We start from the raw sequence: 12,609 nt of genomic DNA on the forward strand, positions 1-12,609 counted from the left end.
TAGAACTGTGTCCTGGGGGACACCAGTGGTGAGAGCACGTGGTGCGGAGACAGATTCTCGCCACGCCACTTGGTAGGAGCGACCGGTCAGGTAGGACGCAATCCAAGAGTGAGCCGCACCGGAGATGCCCAACTCGGAGATGGGTGGAGAGGAGGTTCTGATGGTTCACAGTATAAAAGGCAGCAGACAGGTCTAGAAGGACAAGAGCAGAGGAGAGAGTTAGCTTTAGCAGTGCGGAGAGCCTCCATGACACAGAGAAGAGCAGTCTCAGTTGAATGACCAGTCTTGAAACCTGACTGGTTTGGATGAAGAAGGTCATTCTGAGAGAGATAGCAAGAGAGTTGGCTAAAGACGGCACGCTCAAGAGTTTTGGAGAGAAAAGAAAGAAGGGATACTGGTCTGTAGATGTTGACATCGGAGGGATCGAGTGTTGGTTTTTTGAGAAGGGGTGCAACTCTCGCTCTCTTGAAGACGGAAGGGACATAGCCAGCGGTCAAGGATGAGTTGATGAGCGAGGTGAGGTAAGGGAGAAGGTCACCGGAGATGGTCTGGAGAAGAGAGGAGGAGATAGGGTCAAGCGGGCAGGTTGTTGGGCGACCGGCCGTCACAAGTCGCAAGATTTCATCTGGAGAGAGAGGGGAGAAAGAAGTCAAAGCATAGGGTAGGGAAGTGTGAGCAGGACCAGCAGTGTCATTTGACTTAACAAACGAGGATCGGATGTCGTCAACCTTCTTTTCAAAATGGTTGACGAAGTCATCCACAGAGAGGGAGGGGGGGGGGATTCAGCAGGGATGAGAAGGTGGCAAAGAGCTTCCTAGGGTTAGAGGCAGATGCTTGGAATTTAGAGTGGTAGAAAGTGGCTTTAGCAGCAGAAACAGATGAAGAAAATGTAGAGAGGAGGGAGTGAAAAGATGCCAGGTCCGTAGGGAGTCTAGTTTTCCTCCATTTCCGCTCGGCTGCCCGGAGCCCTGTTCTGTGAGCTCGCAATGAGTCGTCAAGCCACGGAGCAGGAGGGGAGGACCGAGCCGGCCGGGAGGAAATGATACGAAATGATAGGACGGAGCTGCAGATGCACCAATTCTGCTATGTACAATATAATTGTCTCAATGTCCGATCATTTCTTCCTCCCTCTCTCCTCTCCTCTCCTCATCCCTCTCTCCTCTCTCCTCTCCTCCAGACTATGATGTTAGAGAAGTGGAGGGTGTGTCAGAAGATGGAGGGAGAGAGTAACTTCCTGGTCTTCTCCCAGATGCTGGCTGGACTCAGTACAGAGATGAGGTACACACACCACACACACACACACACACACACACACACACACACACACACACACACACACACACACACACACACACACACACACACACACACACACACACACACACACACACACACACTCTTACATGACATCCTGTCTCCTCCTGATAGGACGGAGCTGCAGATGCACCAATTCCCAGAGGCCAACTCTTTTGGAATAGTCCCTCCCACCAAGGTAACCAGGAAGTGTTGCTAACCTTTTTTGTGTTTTTTGGCCATATTGCTTACTCTATCTCAGATACTAATAGGCCCCTCTTCCTACCATCTGTGTCCTCCTCCCTCCTTTCCTTCCATCCCTCCATCAGGTGGAAGAAAAGCAGCGTGCATCGGTGGCCTTCACCAAGCTGCTGGTTGCCATGGAAAAGCTGGGCTTCTCGGCCAATGAGCAACGAGCAATATGGCATGTCCTGGCAGGGTTGTACCATCTGGGAGCTGCGGGGGCGTGTAAAGGTATAGAGTTTATGCTATAGACTGTTCCATCATCTTTCTCTCTCTCGTTCTCCATACCATATACTATATGATACTTTATAGAGTTTAGCGGTTAGTAGGACCTATGAAAACATGACAGTCACGCCAATACTTTCTCTCTCTGTTTTCCACCCTCTTCTTTTCTTTTTCCCTCCCCCTTTTCCCCCCACCCTCGTCTCCCCTCCCCTCCGTCCCTTCCCCTATCCTCCTCCCCCCTCCTCCCCTCCTCACCCCAGTGGGGCGTAGGGCGTTCGTGAGTTTCGACAGTGCCCAGGTGGCCAGCAGTGTATTGGGGTGTGAGGGGGAGGAGCTCCACACAGCAGTGTTCAAACACCACCTCAGACAGCTGCTGCAGAGAGCCACCGGGGGCGGCAGAGAAAGACACGCTACTACTGATGCAGAGGAGGGTAAGAGAGAGACGTACTCGCAAGCAGGCAGGCAGGCACACACACACACACTCTGTCACTCCAACCTGGTCTCAGAGCATTTCGTATTATTCTGTATGTAAATCAATTTAGTATGATATGTTACGTTTCGTATGGTATGTATTCATTTGTGGATGTCCATCACCCATTTTGTATGATATGTTACAAATTACAATTCATATTATATGTTACGAATTTGCAAAACATACAATATGTCATGAAATTGCAAAACGTACTATATGTTACGATTTTGCAAAAATGTATGATATGTTACGAATTCTAGCTAGGTGGCTAGGTGGCTAACGTTAGCTAGCTGGCTAACGTTAGCTAGGCTAGGGGTTAGGGCTAAGGTTAGGAGTTAGGTTAAAGGGTTAAGGTTTGGGTTAGCTAAAAGGGTTAGGGTTAGGGGAAGGGTTAGCTAACATGCTAAGTAGTTAAAAAGTAGTAAGTAGTTGAAAAGTATCTAGCTACTAAAGTAGTCCCTGATGAGATTCGAACTCGCAACCTTTGGGTTGCTAGACATTCGCGTTATACGCCCACCCATCCACCCTGACCCACTACCCTACTTTCATTTCTGCCTTAAGTAACCATCTGTTTTATGTAACCATACCAAACATAACATATCATACTAATTTGAGTGTCCCGGATTTACATTTACTATGTTACTTCTAGTTTATGAGAACAGGCTGGTCACTCTGCCTCATCCTGTGTGTCTGCCCCACCCCCCTCTCTCTCTCTCTCTCTCTAGGTCCCAGGCTGAGTGCTACTCAGTGTGTAGATGGCATGGCTTCTGGACTGTATGAAGAACTCTTCACGGCTATAGTGTCACTTATCAACAGGTACACACACACACCTTTTATTTTTGCCTGTTCAACACTAGTAGAGTACAGAGGATCAAGAGTCATCAGTTTGTGGAGTTGTGATGTAGAGCCACCTCAGGCAGTGTAGTATGTCGACATGAGTATATGTGGTAGTGGTGAGGTGAGCCTGGGTGTTTCCTGCTGTCTCTCCCCAGGGCTCTGAGCTCTCAGCAGCTGACTTTAGCCTCTGTGATGGTGGTGGACACTCCAGGCCTCCGCAACCCCAGACACAGTGGAGAGGAGAGGGCTGCAGGCTGGTCTGAACTCTGTCATAACTACCTACAAGAGAGACTGCTGGAGCACTACTACACACACACCTTCACACACACACTGGAAAGATACGCACAGGTACAGTAACACGTACACACACACATACACACACTCATGTAATGTGATACTGGTTCACCTGTATGACTGCTAAGAGTGTGTACTGTTCTGTTGTTCCAGGACAGAGTTCCAGTAGACTTTGAAGCTCCAGAGACCAGTCCTGCTGAGGTGGTGTCCTCCATAGACCAGCCTGCTCTACAGGTAACATATACACAACCGTCTGCTACCTGCAACTAACATATACACAACCGTCTGCTACCTGCACCTAACACATACACAACCGTCTGCTACCTGCACCTAACACATACACAACCGTCTGCTACCTGCACCTAACATATACACAACCGTCTGCTACCTGCACCTAACACATACACAACCGTCTGCTACCTGCACCTAACACATACACAACCGTCTGCTACCTGCACCTAACACATACACAACCGTCTGCTACCTGCACCTAACACATACACAACCGTCTGCTACCTGCACCTAACATATACACAACACACGTCAATAACCAACAGTCTAGAGAGACTACACCTCCCACACCCTTTCTGAGCACTTCCACTAATTGTCCAGTGTGCCACAGAGTGTGGCACAGACTGGCCTCACCAGATGAACATGGTGTGTGTTTGTGTGTCCGTGTGTGTTAGGTGCGAGGGGCGGAGGGAGACCCCAGAGGACTGCTGTGGGTTCTGGATGAGGAGATGGTGACGCCAGGATCGACAGAAAACACTGTCCTGGAGAGAGTCTGCCAGTACTACAGCTCTACTGGTGAGACGAGAGAGTGAGAGAGTGGAGAGAGAGAGAGAGAGAGAGAGAGAGAGAGACTGAGAGAGAGAGTGGTGTTTGTTGCTGTGTGAGTGTGTATGTCAGTGTTTTGTCTGTTTCAGTGATACAGAAGATATTGTGTCAGCAGTGGACATGTGATTCTGTTGTATGGTAGCATAGAAGTTCAGTTCTAAACTCTGGTTTGTCTGTCCCCAGTGCGTCAGTGTGAGCAGCCCCTGCAGTGTGAGGTGAGCCACCTGATGGGTTCTGACCCAGTCAGATACGACCTGACTGGATGGTTTAGCCTGGTCCAGAACAACCCTTCTGCTCTCAACGCCATCTCACTGCTGCAGAATTCCTCTGTGTAAGTGTTGCCCAACCTCAGATCCACCTCTCGCCCTAGTTCCTAACCCCTAGCCATGTTACCATATTGCTTTTATCCATTTAACTATTTCAGATCTACAAGATGTGTAAAAGATGTGTATGTGTGTTTAATGAAATTATATCAGATATATTTTTTTGAAATAATTAAATGTTGGCTTCAACCTTTCTCTCTCTCCCTTTCCAGTGGGGTAGTGAAGGCGTTATTTGGCCCCCGTGCCTCTGTGCCCCCTCTGTGTCGTGGTTTGGGAGGGGTGGAGGGGGGCAGCCAGCGCTCGCTACAGAGGAGCGGCACCGTCAGAAAGACCTTCAGCGGAGGAATGGCCGCCATACGCCGACACTCCCACTGTATATCAGTCAAACTACAGGCCGTAAGTACCCTAATACACACTCCCACTTTATAATCAGTCAAACTACAGGCCGTAAGTACCCTAATACACACTCCCACTTTATAATCAGTCAAACTACAGGCCATAGGTACCCTAATACACACTCCGACTGTATATCAGTAAAACTACAGGCCATAAGTAACCTAATACACACTCACACTATATCAGTGAAACTACAGGCCGTAAGTACCCTAATACACCCCCCCTCCCCCACTTCCAGGATGCTCTATTGAATCTGATTCGTCGAGCCAGGCCGGTGTTCCTGCAGTGTGTGGGTGCTAAGACAGACAGCGGTGGCGGTGGGTTCGATGTCCCTGCTCTCAGGATCCAGCTGCACTCTACACACATCCTCCCCGCCCTGCAGCTCTACCGCACAGGTTAGTGTTAGCCTAGAATTAGCCCTCAGATAGATGTGCACAGTGTAGGTTAGCAGAGCGTTAGCCATTCTGCATAGGTTATATAGTTGATCATAGTGCTCACCTGTATATCTATGGCTAACCCACCCTATTCCATCTCTCTCTCTCTCTCTCTCTCTCTCTCTCTCTCTCAGGTTATCCAGAACATATGACTCTGAGTGACTTCAGGTGTCGTTTCCAGGCTCTGTCTCCTCCGGTCATGAAACGCTATGGTTCAGTCTTCATCACCCCGGACGAAAGGAAGGCAGTGGAGGAGCTGCTTGTAGAACTGGATCTGGACAGGAAGAGTATCGTACTGGGGGCCTGCAGGGTGAGAGGGGGTACTGAGCTCCTTACTGTCAGTCTCTGACACACTGTGTCTCTGTAGATTAGTTACATTGACTGTAGTAACTTTCCCTCCCTCGCTCTGTCTCTCCCTCCCTCTCTCTGTCTCTCGCTCCCTCTCTCTGTCTCTCGCTCCCTCTCTCTGTCTCTCATTCCCTCTCTGTGTCTCTCACTCCCTCTCTGTGTCTCTCCCTCCCTACCTCCCCCTTCTCTCTCTCTCTCTTCCCTTCTCTCGTTACCCAATCTCTTTCTGTCTCTCCCTTCTCACTCTCTCTTTCTCCCCCTTCTTTCTACCCATCCTCCCCCTCAGGTGTTTATGAAGCGAGGTGTGTTGAAGTACCTGGAGCAGCAGAGAGACAAGCTGGTCAGTGTCTGGCTGGTTCAGCTACAGGCTGCCTGTATGGGACACCTGGCTAGACAACAATACCGCAAAATGAAGGTGAGTTTTACCCATGACCTCTAACCCCTGACCAGGAACCATTAGCCTAGGTGCTACATGACTATCAGTTGTACTGTGCTAGGTTAGATAGGTGCAGTTGTAACGTGTGCAGGTAGAACCCACGTGTGTTATGTTAGGATAGATAGGTGTAACACTTGTGTGGATCTCTGTGTGTCCCCATACAGGTGCAGCAGATGGCAGTGAGGTGTGTCCAGAGTAACATCCGTACTCTGAGAGGCGTGGCCAAGTGGAGCTGGTGGAAACTGCTGTGTAGAGTACGCCCCCTACTGGACGTTAACATGGACGACCAGAGACTCAGAGCCAAGGAGGTAGGAATAGATTCAGATACTACCCAGTGATTCAAAGCCAAGGAGGTAGGAGTCGATTCAGAGACTACTCAGTGATACGGAGCTAAAAAGGTATGAGTTGATTCAGAGACTACTCATAATTCAGAGCCAAACAGTAACGACTTGAGCCAAAGCCTTTTGAATCGACTCAAAGCCAAAGAGTTACAGTGAGGGAAAAAAGTATTTGATCCCCTGCTGATTTTGTACGTTTGCCCACTGACAAAGAAATGATCAGTCTATAATTTTAATGGTAGGTTTATTTGAACAGTGAGAGACAGAATAACAACAACAAAAATCCAGAAAAACGCATGTCAAAAATGTTATAAATTGATTTCCATTTTAATGAGGGAAATAAGTATTTGACCCCCTCTCAATCAGAAAGATTTCTGGCTCCCAGGTGTCTTTTATACAGGTAACGAGCTGAGATTAGGAGCACACTCTTAAAGGGAGTGCTCCTAATCTTAGTTTGTTACCTGCATAAAAGACACCTGTCCACAGAAGCAATCAATCAATCAGATTCCAAACTCTCCACCATGGCCAAGACCAAAGAGCTCTCCAAGGATGTCAGGGACAAGATTGTAGACCTACACAAGGCTGGAATGGGCTACAAGACCATCGCCAAGCAGCTTGGTGAGAAGGTGACAACAGTTGGTGCGATTATTCTCAAATGGAAGAAACACAAAAGAACTGTCAATCTCCCTAGGCCTGGGGCTCCATGCAAGATCTCTCCTCGTGGAGTTGCAATGATCATGAGAACGGTGAGGAATCAGCCCAGAAGTACACGGGAGGATCTTGTCAATGATCTCAAGGCAGCTGGGACCATAGTCACCAAGAAAACAATTGGTAATACACTACGCCGTGAAGGACTGAAATCCTGCAGCGCCCGCAAGGTCCCCCTGCTCAAGAAAGCACATATACAGGCCCGTCTGAAGTTTGCCAATGAACATTGAATGATTCAGAGGAGAACTGGTTGAAAGTGTTGTGGTCAGATGAGACCAAAATGGAGCTCTTTGGCATCAACTCAACTCGCCGTGTTTGGTGGAGGAGGAATGCTGCCTATGACCCCAAAAACACCATCCCCACCGTCAAACATGGAGGTGGAAACGTTATGCTTTGGGGGTGTTTTTCTGCTAAGGGGACAGGACAACTTCACCGCATCACAGGGACGATGGACGGGGCCATGTACCGTCAAATCTTGGGTGAGAACCTCCTTCCCTCAGCCAGGGCATTGAAAATGGGTCGCGGATGGGTATTCCAGCATGACAATGACCCAAAACACACGGCCAAAGCAACAAAGGAGTGGCTCAATAAGAAGCACATTAAGGTCCTGGAGTGGCCTAGCCAGTCTCCAGACCTTAATCCCATAGAAAATCTGTGGAGGGAGCTGAAGGTTCGAGTTGCCAAACGTCAGCCTAGAAACCTTAATGACTTGGAGAAGATCTGCAAAGAGGAGTGGGACAGAATCCCTCCTGAGATGTGTGCAAACCTGGTGGCCAACAACAAGAAACGTCTGACCTCTGTGATTGCCAACAAGGGTTTTGCCACCAAGTACTAAGTCATGTTTTGGAGAGGGGTCAAATACTTATTTCCCTCATTAAAATGCAAATCAATTTATAACATTTTTGATCATTTCTTTGTCAGTGGGAAAATGTACAAAATCAGCAGGGGATCAAATACTTTTTTCCCTCACTGTATAAGAGCTAAGCTTTATCACCGGAGATTTGGTATGTTGTTTAGTAAAATACTCTGATGATTTCCCAGGATGAGATCATGGCCCTGAGACGACGGCTGGAAAAGTCAGAGAGAGAGAGGAACGAGCTGAGACAGACCACTGACATCCTGGAGACCAAGGTGGGCCAAGTTTGGGAGGCCTGTCAAGTTTGAGGGGCAGTAAAGTGATACGCTGGGGTGGACAAAGTGTAAAGTAAAGCTTTAGTTATGAATACAGGTGTGGGTGTGTGTCGTCTAGGTGACGGCGGTGTCGTCGGAACTAAGTGACGAGCGTTTCCGTGGTGAAGCTGTCAGTCAGGCGCTGGACATGGAGAGAGGAGAGAGACTACGACTCACCAGGGAAAACAGGGAACTACAGGTAGTAATACAACAGCACCCTAATACCTCTCTAGTACACAAGGACTAAAGGTGTTGTGTGCCTAGGTCCATAAAGTACAGTATTTTTCTCTCTTTCTTTCTCTCTCTTTTCTTTCCCTCCCTTTCTCAGGCTCGGCTGGACCAGTGTAAGGTCACCATAGAGACGCTGGAGAAACAGTTGGAGGAGGAGAAGCAGAAAGTCCAGAGCAAAGAGTCCCAGGCTGGGACAGGGACAGGGACAAGCTGGGGAACTACTATAGGTAACAACTTGTCATTTGGATTGAATTATAGGTCAAACTCACACACACTGAACTGAAGGTTTGACTGCACTGGATGTTTTCTAACTGTTTATCTGGGTTATACTGCCACCATGAGGCATCGGTGAAAATGCAGTATAAATGCCAGAATGCCAGTTTTTACATTTATTCACACAGAACAGGCAACACAGAGTCATATGGGGGAGGGTTTGGATGGAGGTTGGGTAATGGCAGTTTAGGGTTTGGATGGAGGTTGGGTAATGGCAGTTTAGGGTTTGGATGGAGGTTGGGTAATGGCAGTTTAGGGTTTGGATGGAGGTTGGGTAATGGCAGTTTAGGGTTTGGATGGAGGTTGGGTAATGGCAGTTTAGGGTTTGGATGGAGGTTGGGTAATGGCAGTTTAGGGGTTTGGATGGAGGTTGGGTAATGGCAGTTTAGGGTTTGGATGGAGGTTGGGTAATGGCAGTTTAGGGTTTGGATGGAGGTTGGGTAATGGCAGTTTAGGGTTTGGATGGAGGTTGGGTAATGGCAGTTTAGGGTTTGGATGGAGGTTGGGTAATGGCAGTTTAGGGTTTGGATGGAGGTTGGGTAATGGCAGTTTAGGGTTTGGATGGAGGTTGGGTAATGGCAGTTTAGGGTTTGGATGGAGGTTGGGTAATGGCAGTTTAGGGTTTGGATGGAGGTTGGGTAATGGCAGTTTAGGGTTTGGATGGAGGTTGGGTAATGGCAGTTTAGGGTTTGGATGGAGGTTGGGTAATGGCAGTTTAGGGTTTGGATGGAGGTTGGGTAATGGCAGTTTAGGGTTTGGATGGAGGTTGGGTAATGGCAGTTTAGGGTTTGGATGGAGGTTGGGTAATGGCAGTTTAGGGTTTGGATGGAGGTTGGGTAATGGCAGTTTAGGGTTTGGATGGAGGTTGGGTAATGGCAGTTTAGGGTTTGGATGGAGGTTGGGTAATGGCAGTTTAGGGTTTGGATGGAGGTTGGGTAATGGCAGTTTAGGGTTTGGATGGAGGTTGGGTAATGGCAGTTTAGGGTTTGGATGGAGGTTGGGTAATGGCAGTTTAGGGTTTGGATGGAGGTTGGGTAATGGCAGTTTAGGGGTTGGATGGAGGTTGGGTAATGGCAGTTTAGGGTTTGGATTAGCATTTTAGGAGGGATGTTGGAACAGGTGTGGGGAATCTGGGAGGATGGGGTGTGGTCTGACGTAATTGGGATTCTTCATGACTTTTCTGTACACACACACACACAAGCACTGACCCCCTGTTTCCGCCCCCCCTACAGAGAGTGAGATGGCGCTACAGTTAGAGTGTTGCCAGACTGAGGTAGAGTATGTCAGGAGACGACTCAAACAGACAGAGGAGAGACTGGAGGCAGAGAGACAGACACATCTAGAGCTGGACACCAAGGTATAGCACACACACCCACACATATACACAAACACACACTCTCACACAAGCACACACTCTCTCTCTCTCTCTCTCTCTCTCACACACACAGATATACACAAACACACACACACACACAACACAGCTCACACACAGTCCAGGGTTGTCCAGTCTCTGACTCTTTGTCTCCCCCCTGTGGTAGGTGGGCTCCCTACAGGCCCAGCTGGAGCAGTCTAAGAGGAGCGCCACAGAGTTGAAGCGTCAGGTTCGTCGTGTCACCTCTGACCTCCAGGACGCCCGCGTTCTCACCGACAGTCTACAGGGTCGCGCTCACGAGCTGGACCGCAAACAGAGGAGGTGTGTGTGTGTATCTGCGCGTGTGTATGTGTAAGAAGCTTCATTCAAACAAGGGTATGTAGGGATTCCATATAATGGGTTTGTATGCGTTTCAATGGATTTGTATGCGTTTCAATGCATGTGTTTTTCCAGATTTGACAGTGAGTTGACCCAGGCCCTAGAAGAGGCAGACAAAGAGAGAGAACTGAAGGACAAAGCCATTCACGAGAGCACTGCACTGGGGGCAGAGATATACACTCTGAAACGCACTCTACAGGTACACTAAATACACACTGAGAGGGGGTTTCACTACCTTAAACAACAAACATTTGGTGAAAAGAGACTTCCTTTGTCTGTTCCCATGTGTGTCTGTTCCTGCGCTTGTGTGTGTGTGTGTGTGTGTGTGTGTGTGTAGGAGAGCCTGGCAGAAGTGGTTCGTGTGCAACAGCAGAAGGAGGAGCTGTGTGCCCAGATTCGTGACCTCAGCGTGCCCTTTGACCTGGCCTCTGATTCTCTGCCAGACCTCAAGAAGCAGCTCCGCCTCCTGGAGACCCAGACCAATGAGAGAGGAGAGGAGATTACCAAGCTTAACGCCAAGATTCAGCAGGCGCAGCAGGTATGCATGCCATGCACACAAACACAAACACACAAACACACACACATATGGATTACAAGAAACTGTAACTCTGCTGACATAATTGAGTGATACTGTTTTTACACAGCAGCAGATACAGTGGGGGAAAAAAGTATTTAGTCAGCCACCAATTGTGCAAGTTCTCCCACTTAAAAAGATGAAAGAGGCCTATAATTTTCATCATAGGTACACGTCAACTATGACAGACAAAATTAGAAAAAAAAATCCAGAAAATCACATTGTAGGATTTTTTATGAATTTATTTGCAAATGATGGTGGAAAATAAGTATTTGGTCAATAACAAAAGTTTCTCAATACTTTGTTATATACCCTTTGTTGGCAATGACACAGGTCAAATGTTTTCTGTAAGTCTTCACAAGGTTTTCACACACTGTTGCTGGTATTTTGGCCCATTCCTCCATACAGATCTCCTCTAGAGCAGTGATGTTTTGGGGCTGTCGCTGGGCAACACGGACTTTCAACTCCCTCCAAAGATTTTCTATGGGGTTGAGATCTGGAGACTGGCTAGGCCACTCCAGGACCTTGAAATGCTTCTTACGAAGCCACTCCTTCGTTGCCCGGGCGGTGTGTTTGGGATCACTGTCATGCTGAAAGACCCAGCCACGTTTCATCTTCAATGCCCTTGCTGATGGAAGGAGGTTTTCACTCAAAATCTCACGATACATGGCCCCATTCATTCTTTCCTTTACACGGATCAGTCGTCCTGGTCCCTTTGCAGAAAAAACAGCTCCAAAGCATGATGTTTCCACCCCCATGCTTCACAGTAGGTATGGTGTTCTTTGGATGCAACTCAGCATTCTTTGTCCTCCAAACACGACGAGTTGAGTTTTTACCAAAAAGTTATATTTTGGTTTCATCTGACCATATGACATTCTCCCAATCCTCTTCTGGATCATCCAAATGCACTCTAGCAAACTTCAGACGGGCCTGGACATGTACTGGCTTAAGCAGGGAGACACGTCTTGCACTGCAGGATTTGAGTCCCTGGCGGCGTAGTGTGTTACTGATGGTAGGCTTTGTTACTTTGGTCCCAGCTCTCTGCAGGTCATTCACTAGGTCCCCCCGTGTGGTTCTGGGATTTTTGCTCACCGTTCTTGTGATCATTTTGACCCCACGGGGTGAGATATTGCGTGGAGCCCCAGATCGAGGGAGATTATCAGTGGTCTTGTATGTCTTCCATTTCCTAATAATTGCTCCCACAGTTGATTTCTTCAAACCAAGCTGCTTACCTATTGCAGATTCAGTCTTCCCAGCCTGGTGCAGGTCTACAATTTTGTTTCTGGTGTCCTTTGACAGCTCTTTGGTCTTGGCCATAGTGGAGTTTGGAGTGTGACTGTTTGAGGTTGTGGACAGGTGTCTTTTATACTGATAACAAGTTCAAACAGGTGCCATTAATACAGGTAACGAGTGGAGGACAGACGGAG

General features: G+C 48.2%; 1 protein-coding gene across 3 annotated transcripts in view; it reads left to right on the top strand.

Annotated features, from left to right (window-relative positions):
* Positions 1–12,609, top strand: part of LOC121582682 (unconventional myosin-XVIIIb) — a 53,463-nt gene that overhangs the window by 15,670 nt on the left and 25,184 nt on the right. For all 3 annotated transcript variants that reach the window (XM_045225015.1, XM_041898670.2, XM_045225014.1), the window contains 21 exons: positions 1,178–1,278; positions 1,429–1,492; positions 1,623–1,767; positions 2,022–2,192; positions 2,959–3,049; positions 3,226–3,418; positions 3,518–3,598; positions 4,051–4,171; positions 4,385–4,532; positions 4,737–4,920; positions 5,159–5,315; positions 5,489–5,664; positions 5,989–6,117; positions 6,303–6,446; positions 8,226–8,315; positions 8,434–8,553; positions 8,683–8,812; positions 10,091–10,215; positions 10,397–10,551; positions 10,684–10,807; positions 10,946–11,146. In XM_045225015.1, coding sequence (XP_045080950.1) covers positions 1,178–1,278; positions 1,429–1,492; positions 1,623–1,767; positions 2,022–2,192; positions 2,959–3,049; positions 3,226–3,418; positions 3,518–3,598; positions 4,051–4,171; positions 4,385–4,532; positions 4,737–4,920; positions 5,159–5,315; positions 5,489–5,664; positions 5,989–6,117; positions 6,303–6,446; positions 8,226–8,315; positions 8,434–8,553; positions 8,683–8,812; positions 10,091–10,215; positions 10,397–10,551; positions 10,684–10,807; positions 10,946–11,146 — 2,850 coding nt within the window. The remainder of the gene's footprint in view (positions 1–1,177; positions 1,279–1,428; positions 1,493–1,622; positions 1,768–2,021; positions 2,193–2,958; positions 3,050–3,225; positions 3,419–3,517; positions 3,599–4,050; positions 4,172–4,384; positions 4,533–4,736; positions 4,921–5,158; positions 5,316–5,488; positions 5,665–5,988; positions 6,118–6,302; positions 6,447–8,225; positions 8,316–8,433; positions 8,554–8,682; positions 8,813–10,090; positions 10,216–10,396; positions 10,552–10,683; positions 10,808–10,945; positions 11,147–12,609) is intronic.

Source organism: Coregonus clupeaformis, chromosome 15 (genome assembly GCF_020615455.1).
Source record: "Coregonus clupeaformis isolate EN_2021a chromosome 15, ASM2061545v1, whole genome shotgun sequence".
Classification (NCBI taxonomy): Eukaryota; Metazoa; Chordata; class Actinopteri; order Salmoniformes; family Salmonidae; genus Coregonus; species Coregonus clupeaformis.